General features: G+C 47.7%; 1 protein-coding gene across 5 annotated transcripts in view; it reads right to left on the bottom strand.

The window, feature by feature from the left end:
- Positions 1 to 11,518, bottom strand: part of LOC141258055 (phospholipid scramblase 2-like) — a 40,551-nt gene extending 29,033 nt beyond the window's left edge. The window contains exons 1-2 of one of the 5 annotated variants that reach the window (XM_073673056.1): positions 11,433 to 11,518; positions 10,825 to 10,849 (exon numbers count right to left, since the gene is read on the bottom strand). Coding sequence is in view for 2 of the 5 variants with exons in the window: in XM_073673053.1 (XP_073529154.1) it covers positions 10,825 to 10,837 (13 nt within the window). In the remaining 3 variants the exon portion in view is untranslated. The remainder of the gene's footprint in view (positions 1 to 10,824; positions 10,850 to 11,432) is intronic. The other 4 variants (XM_073673053.1, XM_073673059.1, XM_073673061.1 and 1 more) reach the window with 4 other exon arrangements.
- Positions 11,519 to 14,323: the final 2,805 nt, after the last annotated feature.

Genomic DNA, 14,323 nt, shown 5'->3' with positions numbered 1-14,323 from the left:
AAATGCAATTACATTGGTTGAAAACCACAACATTAACGATTAATTTGTCACTTTTCAATATAATCTCCATCCATTTCCAAAGTCTTGGTGCACCGTTTAACAAGGGTATGTATTCCAGCATGGTAAAAAGCATTCTTGGCACCCACCGTGCACAAACTTTTCTGTATCCCAGTTGTCCAATAATTTTCATCACACTGCCTTTACTGAGGCAGATAATGCCGCACAATTCATCTGCAGTCACCCGGCGGTCACCACGAATGATGTCATCGACTCGCTGAATGTTGCTTGGAGTCACTGCGGTTACTGGCCTGCCACTCCGCATTTTATCTGCCAATGGTGATGGCCCTTCAGTGGTGTTACAGCGACGAACCCATCGTTTAACAGTACTGACATCCACTGTTGCATCACCGTACACATTTTTCAGTCTCTCATGAATTCGAATGGGCGTTTCACCTTCTGCATGCAATAATTCAATCGCAGAACGTTGTCTAATACGAACATCGATGTCAGCCATTTTGCAAACGGATACAGTCCTGCCACCTGTTGGTGCAGGAAGTTGCAATTGCTGTGGATTGGAGAAGAAGGTTTGAGGAATTGTGCCAAATTCGAATATTTAACATAACTACCTTATTTAAGGAGAAAAAAATAGGAGGCATTACTTATTGACTGACCCTCGTATATTAAAGGTGGGTGAACGTCTATATTCAGCTGCATAGTGTAGAAGAAAGGGAAAAAGGGGGGAATGTGCTCTGGAAGCGGTGCTCTAGATAATTGTGTGTTATTTTATGCAGAGAAGAGTCCTGGCTGGAAGAAGTGATAGCGGTCTTTGCTGGATGAAAAAGAAAAGCGAAGCTGAAAGACTTGAACTAGAAACATCACTGGTGAGTCAGTGTGTTACCTGATCTAAAATAGTATAAAAGCCATCCCACCACGGCACGGTGACCCCAATCAGGATGGTCCTACTCTGTTTAATATTTAAAACCTTACCAAGTGTCAAAGTTGACCTCAGTGTGTGATTAAGGGCAGACAACATGATAGCTTTTGTACTATTTTTGATCAAAAAGTGTTGCTAAGTGTGACTCCAGAAGTGGAGTTTTTCAAAGAGTGGTCGGTGGGACTTGTGGAAGGTTTGAAGAGTGGAGGCAGAGCTGGGGTGGAGCCTGGATGGAGTCTCGAGGGGGGCCCAAAAATGTTGCCGGTATGGGCCCCTGAAGTTCCTGGTGGCAGCTCTGTGTGTGAGCCATAAGTGGCTTTTACAATATAAGCCTATGGTTTCTTGTTCTCCTGCTCCAAAGACTTGTATTGTAAGGCCGATGCCACATGGCCGTCGATTCTCTCATCCCAAAGAATTAGGCCAATTATGCTAATGATATTCTGCTCAGTGCTCAGAGTCTGAGCTGAGTGTCATCTTACCGTGCTGCAATTCTCTCAGATGAGAAAATCGGAGCATAGGTGTGGAGAAGACAAATAACTTAATTTCTCCAAAAATGCATAGACAACACCTAGAAATGGGAACAAAAGCTGCCAAAATACATCAAATTAGGTGTAGACACCAGGGAAGTGCCATCAATTGACCCAGAGTACAAGTACTATAATTATTATTACTGTGACAACGACATTTATTCCTTTGCACTTTACATGTCAAAAGGGGTCATCGACTGGTACAACAGGAGAGAGGACCCTGCCTGCGAGGGCGCACTGTCATGAACGTGGTTTGTGGAACCACTGTGCCACGGACCCCGGAGAGCCTGGAAGGCGTGATTAAGCGAGCACAGGACTGTTCACTAGAGCCTCTTATGGTGAGGTTAGACTTTGCTCCCGATGAACGCCAGGTGCCACTCCTGGACAAACCAAGGGACGCGCAGCTGCTGGACCCAGTAGGACAGACTAGATGGTGCAGCAGGAAGAGTCTGTATCAGGAGTGCAGCGGGCAGAGTCTGCATCAGAGTGCAGCAGGAAGAGTCTGTATGATTATCAGCCTATCTAAATTGGCTTAAAGGGGTTCTCCCACGAATGAAAGTTCATTTTAATCAATAGATCTTGGAATAATAATAACTTCCCCAACTGGATGTGTTTACATAAAATGTTCCCGTGCTGGGATAATCTTATAAATGTGCCCCTGTGTAATGGCTGTGTTTGACTGTGTACCGAACACGGTCTGATCATATCACAGCTCCTGGACAGGGGGGGGAGCAAAAGAGTATACAGACATTACAGCACGGGATCAAAGCTGATTCTTTTTGTGAGGTAAAACATTTCACTGCCTGTTTTTAAACAATATTTGACTTCAAAGAAAGAATCAGCTGTGATACCATGCTTTAATGTATGTATAATTTTTTGTGTTCTCCCTGCCCAGGAGCTCTGGTATGATCAGTCCATGTTCTTGCACAGTCAGACACAGCCATTACACAATACACAGCAGGGGCACATTATAAGATTATCTCAGCACAGGGACATTTTATTTAAATACATTCAGTTGTGGAACTTATTATCATTCCAAGATCTATTGATTAAACTCAACTTTTGTTTGTAGGAAATCCCTTTAAGGGTAAGATTAGACATTGCATCTATTACTGTGGTAAAGCATGGTGGACACCAAGAATTATTTTCTCTGATGCGCCCAAAGTACTCCAATCCGACACTGGGTCTAAGGATTAGGTCATCTAGCAAAGATCAGGGTGAAATCATTATAAAATGAATCTAAATATTGTTATGGATAAGTGGAGATTTTATGTGTCAGAGAAAAATTTCTGTTTTTCTATCACCATGGCATAATGTTTAGATTGGACTATAATTTTGCCTCCAATAACTGTTTAGGCGTAATTTCATTGTCAGAGATCTGTGATCACTCGCTGGAGAGGATAGCAGTGAAATAAAAACTTCAGGATGGACCAATTTTTTGCTTTTTATACACTTTCATTTTTCCTCCTCTTCTTCCTACAGCCATCTATATAGCCATATACTGTTTTTGCAGTACGAGATGTAGTTTTGAATTATGCAATTCATTTACCATATCATGCTAAAAAATGAAAAAATCCAAATTGTGGGGAAAAAAATTGCACTTCTGCCATGATTTTTCTAGTTTTGTTTTTACACAGTTCATTGGGGCTGCATTATACTCTAGGAGGGGGCTACATTACACTCTTTGGGGATCTGCATTACACTCTATGGAGTGGCTGCATTACACTCTATGGGGTGGCTGCATTACACCCTATGGCGTGGCTGCATTACACTCAATGAGCGGCTGCATTATACTCTATGTGGGGCTGCATTATACTCTATGGGAGGCTGCATTGCACTCTATGGGGTGGTTGCATTACACTCTAGGTGACTGCATTACACGCTATGGGGCTGCATTATACTCTATGGGAGGCTGCATTGCACTATATGGTGCTTCCACTCTATAGAGTGGCTGCACTATACTCTATGGAGTGGCTGAATTATACTCTATGAGATGGCTGCATTATACTCTATGGGGGGCTGCATTGCACTCTATGGGGGGCTGCATTGCACTATATGGGGTGGCTGCATTACACTCTATGGGGCTGCATTACACAATATGGGGCTTCATTACACTCTATGGGGCTTCATTTAACTCTATAGGGATGCATTACACTTTATGAGGCTGCAGTACACTATATGAGGCTGCAGTACACTATATCGGGCTGCATTATACTCTATGGGGTGGCTGCATTGCACTATATGGGGGCTACATTATACTCGACGACTATGAGGAGTGCATTATACTATATGAAGGACTATGTGGGGTACATTATCCTAGTGGGAGTTCATTGTACTATATGGAGGGATATGGGGGTGAATTATACAATATGGAGGAATATGGGATGCATTATGCAATATGGAGGACTATGGAGAGTGCATTATACTATAGGTAGGACTATGGGCTGCGCATTATACTGTAGGGAGGATATGGACTGTGCATTATACTATATGGAAGACTATGGGGAGTGCATTATACTGTATGGAGGACTATGGGATATGTACTATACTATATGGAGGACTGTGGGGAGTGTATTATGATATATGGAGGACTATGGGGAACATTATACTAAATGGAGGACTATGGGGCACATTATACAATATGAAGGACTATGGGGGGTGCATTATACTATGTGGAGGACTATGGGGTGTATTATACTAAACAAGAAAAATGCTGCCTATTCATTGATTGATTGGATTGTTTATGCTGGAACAAAAATCATTGTTCTCAGCCTCATATTGCCCTGTGAAAACTGCAGATATGCTGCTGATAACATGATACTGTATGTACAGAGATTGTTCTATTAGTGATTGTTCTGTACCCATCATTCTTCCTCAGCCAGTGTAAAAAGGAGGCAAACAAGTGTCGAATGATTTCAATATTGTCGATCACGCTTGTTTAGCAGCCTGTACTCAGAGCATGTAAATACAACCGAAATGTTTCTGTGTGATGGTCCAATATGTTAGCATTTGGGGCCCCACTTTGTCTAAAACCTGCCCTGTACCTTCCTATATATATGCGAGCGCAGCTAGTTCTGATTGCTGCAGTTGTGGGCAGATACTGGCTATGCACAGTTGTCATTTGCCATTCTTGGAGAGGGCACGGCTCCAAATCCCACTACATACATGCATACACTGATCAAGAAGGGGGCTGGAGGCATGGGAACCTAGAAGGAAGCCCCACATGACCGGGATTGGCCAGGAGGGTGCAATTTTTAAATCCCAATGGTCGGGATTGGGTATAGGCTTGGAGGGGCTGGCATTTGGATGGGGGTGGGGTAAAGGGGGGGGGAGGTATAATAGGGAAAAGTGCGGGAAAATGGGCAGTCCAGGGAAGAAGTCATTGAGAGAAGTTCTGGAGCACTGATCAAAAAAAAAAAAAAAAATTATTTTTACCTTTCTAATTGCTTGGACACTCTTCTCGCTATTATGGAGTCCGTGGAGTCCCTTATCGCCAGGCTGAGGGAGACTGCCAGATCCAGGCAAGGAGGGTGGCTTGAGGCCCAGCTGGCCGGACTTCTGGGGAATGCCGGAGAGGAAGAATCTCCGTCGGATTTGGGAAGAATTGCCAGGAGGACGCGGCCCCCCGAGAGGCTTTCCCTGGAGATGGTCGGTACGGGCAGCAGGCGCAGGCTGCGGAGCCCCTCAGGGGACCCTGTGTCCGGGGAGCATGCTGGCGGAATCCCCTGCCGGCGTGCCCGCCGCGGCAGGAATCCGCCCAGCCGGTCTGCGGGCTCCCCCTGCATCGGGTCGCGGTCCGCGACTGAAGTTCCCCAGTCCGTCGTGGTGCGGCCACCCCCGTCGGCGCGCCGCAGTACTAGAGCCCAGGCCGCGCCGGAAGCAAGGCCCGGGCCGCAGACGCGTCATCCGGGGGGCGGGGCCTCACCAGAAATGGGGACTACGTCACTTCCGGCCCCGGAGACAGATGAAAGGGACGCACAGCCAATGAGCGGCGGGCGCAGGGACACGCCCCCCGCTCCAAGATCCAGCGGCATTCAAGACGCCAGTTATTCAAAAGAAAAAAGGGCGGCAATCCTGCAGCGGGGAACGGAGGGACCACAAGCGCGGCAGGCACACCTGGCGATGTTCCTGTCGGGGTGCCTGCCAGACAGACCAGAGGGCGCAGACAGCCGCGGAGCTACACGGACAGGCAGCAATAATTCCTGGACCTGCTGCCTGGCTCAAGTTTCTCCAGGCAGAGGAATGGAGCGGCGGGCAGCAGCACGGAGTTGCCTGACAGTTATCCACGGACCAACACGGATCGGGCTGGTGAGTCCAGGTCTAAAAATCGCGGATGTGTACGGTCGGCGGTGAGGACTGGAGCAGGGACGAGCGGAGGACGAACGGTGGGGAGGTCGGCAGGGGCTCGGGTCCCCCCTGGTGATGAGGAGGCCAGGGGCGTGGGCCTTGAGCGGCAGGGGTCGGTCGGACTGGATTATGGAGAAGAACAAGATGAACCAAGGACTCATCAGGACTCGGGGAGTACGGCTGGCGGGGACACAGCACCTGCGCAGCTTTGTGAGTATGCGTCTATGTATGGTTTGTCGCCCGCGGGGTCTGTAGCGGATGGGGTAGGAGATAGGCAGGTGTCTGGGCCCAGCAGGGAAAATGTTAGGGGAGGTAGTGGGTCAGATGTAAGCGGGTTTAGGGATTCGTTGGTTAGCATGTCGCGCATTTTGGCGAGAATAGACGGCGGGGGAGCCATTCAAAGGGGGTTGTCACCGGCGGGGGCTTGGCTACCTAGTCAACCGGCGTTGTTGCAGGTGGGGAGCGAGTCGGCCAGGTCGGCGGGGTGTACAGCTGGGACACCTTCTGGGGTATCGGTTTGTGTGCAGACAGAAAAGGAAAATGCGGATACTATAAAACTGGATGATAGGGCGAAAGGGGAGGTATATGTGTGCTTTGAGGGGCCGTTGGGGGCGCATTTAAAAAAAGAGGTTCAAGAAAAAATTGGGCGAGACGAGTATGTCGAAATTTTTTCCCTTCTTCCGTTGGAAAAGTTTAACCTGGATAAGGGAAAAAAGGAAGACAGTAAAAAAGAGGAGGAGGAGAAGCGTAGGTGGAGGTTGATTTCACAGACGTTTGTCAATTGGTTACAAGCTTTTGCCATAATGGCTAGCGTTATTGGAGAAAAAGCTCCTGATAATTGTTCGGGTTTGTTTTGCTACCTTGATGCTATTGGGGAGGCTCATAGGACTTACGGGGGTCAGGCGTGGTTACGATATGACGAGCAATTTCGGCAGAGGAAGGCAGTCCGCCCTGAGATCAGATGGGATCAAAAGGACATTGGTTTGTGGCTGAAGGTTATGGCCCCAGTGAGGTATGGGCAGTCCTTTCACGGGAGCAGCAGTAGTGGTAACCAATCAGCAGGACACGGGGGAAGTAGCCAGGGGGCACAAAGCACTAAGAAGGAAGTGGGAACTTGCTGGTAATTTAATGACGGCCAATGCAAGTACGGGAGCTCCTGTAAATTCAAACACGTGTGCTCCCATTGTAATGGAAGCTCACACGGAGCATCAAAATGCTTTAAGAAGGGTAAGGGAAAGTCGACAGTGGGTACCGGTCAAAGGGTTGACTCCGGTGAGGGTGCACGCGATGGCCCCCTTTCTAAGTAGGTATCCGGATCAGTTGAAGGCTAAGGTCATTTCGGATGGGTTTTTGGAAGGTTTTAGAATCCCTCCTCCTGAGCACGAGGTCCCCTTTTCAGTAAAAAATTTGACGTCGGCTTCCCTTCATCCGGATGTGGTTAGCGTGAAGTTGGCTAAGGAGGTGGAATTGGGCAGGATGGCGGGACCGTTTCGGGTATTACCTAGCAGCAGGGTGATTATTTCGCCGTTGGGGGTTGTGCCCAAAAAAGAGCTGAATAAGTTTCGTTTGATTCAGCATTTGTCATACCCGAAGGGGCTCTCGGTGAATGATGGCATTGCACAGGAATTATGTTCAGTTGAATATACATCATTTGATGCGGCGGTGCGATGGGTACAGCGATATGGGTTAGGATCGTTGCTAGCCAAGACGGATATCGAGTCTGCTTTTCGGTTGCTGCCAGTTCATCCGGATAGTATCCCGCTGTTAGGTTGTTTTTGGAATGGGGCATATTACATGGATAGGTGTTTGCCAATGGGTTGTGCAATTTTGTGTTCTTTGTTTGAAACGTTTAGTACCTTTTTGGAATGGGTGGTGAAGGACCTGGCATCAGTTAATTCAGTCATTCATTATTTGGATGATTTTTTGTTTATAGGCCCTCCGCAATCGTTATTGTGTAGGAATTTGTTAGGTACTATGGTGTGGGTAGCGGAGCATTTTGGCATACCATTGGCAAAAGAAAAGACGGAAGGCCCTTGCACAATCCTAAGTTTTTTGGGCATTGTTATTGATACGGAAAGGATGGAGTGTCGATTACCTGAAGATAAATTGTGTCTGCTCAAGCAGGAGGTCGATAGAGTCGGGAGGTTGCGCAAGGTGACCCTGAGGGAGCTACAATAGCTGTTGGGGCGCTTAAATTTTGCATGCAGGATTATGCCAATGGGCAGAATTTTTTGTCGCAGGTTGTCAGGCGCCACAGCAGGAGTGCGTGCGGCTCATCATTTTATCCGCCTAAATAAGGAACACAAGGAGGACCTGAAGGTTTGGAAGTTGTTTTTGGAAAGCTATAATGGCAGGTTGTTAATCCAGCAGGAGTTTGTAAACAGTTTTGATTGTGAGATATTTACAGATGCTGCAGGAAGTGCTGGTTAAGGGGCCTACTGGAAAGGGCGGTGGAGTGTTGGGGCATGGCCGATTGGGTGGACGGAGAGGGGACTTACGAGGAACCTGGCGTTTTTGGAATTGTTCCCTATTGTTGTTGCGGTTACTATTTGGGAGGAGTGTTTTGCCAACAGGAGAATTCGGTTTCATTGCGATAACATGGGAGTGGTGTCTGTCATCAACAGCTTGTCGGCCTCGTCCCCGCCGGTTATTAGGCTGCTCAGGGAACTAGTTCTTTGTTGTCTCAATTTGAACGCTTGGATTACAGCGGTCCATGTTCCAGGTGTACAAAATTCCATAGCAGATGCCTTATCTCGTTTTCAGTGGGACCGTTTTCGGGCGCTAGCACCAGAGGCAGGGGACGTGGGTCAAGAATGCCCTTCGCATTTGTGACAACTGGTTATGGAGGAGCCGGATGGTTAATAAGGGAGTCCATTACGAGGCAGACCTGGACATCATACGAGGCATCGTGGCGAGTATGGCAAAGTTGTATTCTGGAGTGGGGTGTGGTGGAAAGTGAAGGAGATAGAGAGATGGCGGTGTTGTTTCTTGTGGGAAGGGCAGCAGAGATTGGATAGTCTGTGTCAAAAGTTAGTAAATTTGTAGCAGGATTGGCATTCGCTTTTAAATTGCAGGGGATAAAAGATGTTACAAAGTCCTTTTTAGTGAAGCAAGCACTTAGGGGCTTTAGGAGAGGAAGTAAAGTGTTAGATAAACGAAGACCAGTGACTTTTAGTATTTTAGAGCGGTTGGGTTTAGTGTTGGATAAGATCTGTTGTTCGGTTTTTGAAGCCACACTGTTTAGATTGGCTTTTTCATTGGCGTTCTTTGGCGCACTAAGATTAGGTGAGTTGGTGGCACCAAGTAGGAATAAGGTTGGGAGTTTGTTTGCTGAGGATGTGAGCGGTCGGAAAGGGGGCATCGAATTTTGGATTAGGAGGGGGAAGACGGATCAATTGGGCAGAGGCAAGCGAGTGGTATTGGGGGAGGTTAATGGATCTTTTATTTGTCCTAGGAGATGTTTAATGGCTTACTGGCAGGTTTGCTCGGGACGTAAGGGCCCATTATTGTGTCATAAAAACGGAGAGTTTTTGTCACGTTTTCAATTTATTGCAATATTTAAAAAAGGGATCCGGGAGTTGGGCCTTAGTCCTGAGGTGTACGGGTCGCATTCTTTCAGAATCGGTGCGGCGTCAGAAGCGGACGGTTTGGGTTTAGGAAAGGATGTGATAAAACGCATCGGGAGGTGGAGTTCTGATCGTTATCTGTCCTATGTACGGCATTAGGTATGCGGAATGGTGGTTTTTATTTTGTCCAGAAGTGAATACCCCCTTTTTGGTTGTCTTATTGCAGGTGACGTCCCGTTATTAGTCTGGATTCTTGGACACTCTTTTGTTCATTGGGGGGCGCTGCGGGCGGATGTGAGGCCAAATGGTAGGCAATTGAGTTTTAGCAGAGAGCAAGTGGTGGTCCGGTGGCTGGGTTTTAGAGGGATGGTATGGAGAAGGGTGCTGCCTGAATTCCATAAGGCAGCTCGTTTGGACCGGGCGCCGGACATTTTGGTGGTGCATATGGGGGGGAATGATTTGGGGGTTCGGCCGGTTAGGGAATTGATGAGGGATATTCGAATTGATTTTTTAAGGTTATGGACATCTTTTCCTGGGGTGTTGATGGTTTGGTCTGACATTGTGCCGAGAAAAAATTGGAGGGAGGTCAGATCTGTGAAGGGCATTAATAGGGCACAAGTAAAGTTGAATAGAGCCATAGCAGCTTTTGTTGGTAGAAATGGGGGTGTAAGTGTTCGGCATCTTGATCTTGAGGCAGGGGTTGGTGATTTTTGGGCGAAGGATGGTGTGCACCTGAACGATATTGGGATTGATTTATGGGCATTATCTATGCAGGAGGGGATTGAGAGGGCTTTGGCAGTGTTGGGGCACTCATGAGCCTGAGGTGGTCAGGGCTGTTCGCTTGTGGCGGGGGGTGGGGTTCTTGGAGTTGGCACAGAAGTGTCGGTGGGAAAGTTATTGGAAATTTACAGGCAGTGGCTTGATTAAGCGGGGTGATCTGGCATTTGGTTTTTGGGGCTCTGGACAGGGTTTTACCCTGGGAGCTTTTGGTGCCCTTGAGCTGGTGATGGACGGCTGAGGGTAATACGGTGGTTCGATTTTGGTTTAGTTATGCCAGATCTAATTTTTAACTCCAAGAACCCTCCCTTCTTATTTATTTGAATAATAATGTTTATATGTTAATGTTGTTTGTTAATAAAGTGGCCGCTGTGGCCAAATTTATCCAAAGAAATTACAGGTGCAGTGTTTTTATTTGTTAAGGTACTTGAGGTCGGTAAGATGGGGAGGGGTCTTACGGAACCATGGAACCCGGGTTGGCCATACACGGTCATGATGTATATGTACTGCAAAAGTGCGTTACTATTGAAAATAATTACAACTAGTGTTATCCAACTTTTGGGATCCTGAACCACTGTGTATGTAAAGAACTAGAATTTGTGGATGTTTTTCCTAGATGTTTAAAGCTTTTAAAGGTTTACATGGTCATATAATATAATAAATAATATAATACCTGTGTTTTGCATCTTATTCTGGTTCTGTAAAATAATAACATTGATAACACAGAAAATTCTTAACAAAAACAATTTACAGCATTAGTGCAGCAATATATGCAGCAATGTCTGCAAGAGTTAAAAGTGTTAACCCATCTCATAAAGTAATAGAATATTGCTTGAATGTCTGTGGGGTCCAACCTGAACGTGAAGCAAAGCTGTGGAGTCTTCCCCATAAGCATGAAATGATGGCATAGCCTAGAGATGGGAAAGCCCTTTTAAAAAGTATTTACTTTCAAATAGTAAATAACATTTTTGTAAATCTGCCTAATAATTGCTGGATGAAAAGTTCAGAAAATTTCTCATTTATTATGTGTTTTAATTTTTTTGAAGTTTGCAAAATCTCAGTTTTACTTGGATTAAAATCTTCTGATCCTAGTCCTAAAAATAAACAGTACAATAACATCTTATAAATCCTAGACTAAACAATCCTCTGTGTTCAAATTCTTATTGTGTGGGTCTGAACAAAACAACTAATTATCGTTATTATTATTGTTATTATTATTAAAATAAGAAAAGCAAATACAACAAAAAACAGAAATGCATGCATCCATATAGTGTTACTCACATTCTACAAGACTCGAGTGGCTCATAGAATAAACATCAGCAGAGTGTCTTATGTTCCTCTAGCTAAAAGAATGTAGTTAATCAATATGTAGAGACGGTCAGTTTCTCTACAACAAGAACATTACCTAGACTGCAGTTGCTAATTGTTAGTTTATTTACTTTGACAACTTGTTATGTAGATGATCTACACAGAAGAAAGAAGTCTCCAAGGAGGCAGAAATCTCATATTTACGATTACTATAGATTGTGTCAGATCAGATGAGTCCTGGGAGCATTTAGTAAAATAACTAAGGGGAATATCACATATTTCATCTTATTTCATTGAAGAAGCATTCCCACAAAATGTTGTATTCCCTAAACTTGTCTAAATTATATTATCTAGTATAAGGGCATTGATATACTCACTGATTGCCATATTCCCTAGTTTACAGTGCTGCTCTGGTCTTCTTTTCTCACACATGACTGAGTACCCGGATAACGCTTCTTTTAATGTCTGAGCAGGGCCGCCATCAGGACTGATGTATTGGGCCCAGTGAGCAGAAGTACGGAGGGGAGACCCAGACCTATTCCGGGCCCCCTCTCTTGTTCTTCTGCCCACTGAGTCTCAGGGTGTAATTGTGGCACCCCAGGGGTCTGGTTACCACAGTAATAGAAATATTACGTCTGAGAGCAGGTGGGAGGTTTCTCTGGTCAGGAGCCCTTAAGCAAGCAACACTTCCTGCCCAGACCTGGGAGGGGAGGAATCTGCCCTTATAAACTGGGTCTGGGGCAGGATTAGTCAGTTGAGTCAGAGCCTGGAGACAGTTCTAGACACAGGGAAAGTGTCAGCAAGGAGCTCTGTAGGAGCTAGGAGCAGAAGACCAGGGGCTGGAAGCTAAGCAGAGATATAGCTCGCTCTGGCAGAAGAGATTACTACCAGACAACGGAGTCTGAGGCTGTGGGGACGTATATTCACCCAGCAGCAGAAACCAGCCGGCAGGGGATTCCAGGTCCTCTGGCCATAGAAGCCCGGAGGCTCAGTCACAAAGAAGGGACCAACACCGCCATCGAGGAGCGGAGGCTAACAGAAGGCCCCAAGTCACCAGCCATACGGGTGAGCACCACACGGTATACTCAGGGACGTGGGCTACTTCTACCCGCTTACAGCAAGGTAGCCAGGAAGAGTGCAGATAGACGGGGAGGCCTACAACTCCACCTGGCCAGGGGAACTCCTGTTTGCTCGCAGACTGACCAGGCCCCTTATGCTAGCCAGTACTCCCGGGAGGGTCTGCATTAATATCACCAGTAAAGACCCTGAACTGCACTGCAAAGACTCTGAGTCGTTCCTGCTTCATCGCCGCACCAGCACTAATAGTGCTGGGACTCCCGTGCACTATCACCCTCACCATCAACTACACTGCCCTGGGGCTGCACTCTTCCCGTGGGGAGTCACACTACCTCAGCTGCATACACCTCAGCCCCAGCGGTCTGCCTTGCAGCGGCGGTCCGCACTGACCGCAATCCACGGATGGCGTAGTCGGACAATTAACCTAAAACCCCCCCACAAAATACCGCCATTGGCCTGACCACCCTGAGCCACGGGACCGGGTCACCGCCATGGATACTACAACCCCCAGAGACCCGGCTCCGGGTATCCCACACACCTCCACACTAGGCCCAGGGGGCGAGTCAGCTTTGGCATAGTCGGCAGGATTTCGTGCCCGCAACCACCGGGGACTGCGCGCCTTCAAAAGACTGTCATACCTGCCATGGTGAAGGTCCCCGCCATCCGGAGCCGTTTCCCGCCATCTTCAGTCGGTTCCCGCCATCTGCAGCCGTTCCCCGCCATCCGGAGCCGTTTCCCGCCATCCGCAGTCGTTTTCCCACTATCGGATGCCATCGTCAGGACGCCGTGCGGGAAGAAGAGGGGCGTGGACGCCGAAAGCGCCCGAGACCTGATGCTCCGCCCTACGCACCGACGCTGCACAAGGTCCTGGAAGGGAGAGAGAGCGACGCTGACGTCACCAGAGCGCGACGCAAGGTCCTCCACCCTGACGATCGTCTGCGGAGCCGCGGCCTATGGAGAAGAAGCAACAGAAGGTAGGCCACACTTAACTAGGGGGGAGGAAGATGACGGATACGGAGGGACCCTCTACCACCAGCGCCGCCGCTGCCGCAGTAATGCCATTTACAATGCCCTATATCCCCGGAGCGGCCTGGCTGCCCCAGTACTCAGGGGAGTCGCATACCCTAAGCAACTTTAAAGAGAGACTGTACAGCCTGTTTAAGGTATACCCCCTGACAGAAGGACAAAAAGTGAGCATATTGGTAGGCCAGCTAACCGGGGCAGCCCAACGTGAAGTAAAGCCCAGGTCAGTCCGGGACAAGGAGACTGTAAAAGAGATCTTAACCCGTCTGAGGGACACTTTTGATACCCGTACCTCAGCAGAGATCAAAATTAAATTTTATGGGTGCAAGCAGCGGGCCAAGACAGTATAAGAGACTATGCTTTGAATTTGCAAGAGGCCCTGGGAGCCATTAAACAGGCAGACCCTGACAGTGTGCGGAATGCAGATGAACTGTTAACTGAGCAATTCATTGAGGGTCTGCTGTCCAATGCCCACCGAACCCAGTTACGTGCAATGGCCTTGCAGAACCCTGGTTTAAACTTTGCAAAGTTCAAAGACAGGGCCATCCGGGTGCTCAGAGAACCGGCACCGGGTAGCGCTGTAACCCACCGGTGCCCTGCTATTACCTATCATCAAGAGGTGGCGCCCTTGTCTGCAGAGCCTGTAGGAGCTGGTGCGCAGGCTTTGGACAACAACCCGGCTACAGACCTGCACCATCAGGTCCAAGAGCTGACTAAAACCGTAGCCGCGCTAACCCGAACTGTGCAGTCTTTACAGGTCTCCC

The sequence above is a fragment of the Phyllobates terribilis genome, unplaced genomic scaffold (genome assembly GCF_046119375.1).
Source record: "Phyllobates terribilis strain yellow unplaced genomic scaffold, ASM4611937v1 Scaffold_3__8_contigs__length_932513732, whole genome shotgun sequence".
Classification (NCBI taxonomy): Eukaryota; Metazoa; Chordata; class Amphibia; order Anura; family Dendrobatidae; genus Phyllobates; species Phyllobates terribilis.
This window is presented reverse-complemented; position numbering and strand designations above follow the sequence as displayed.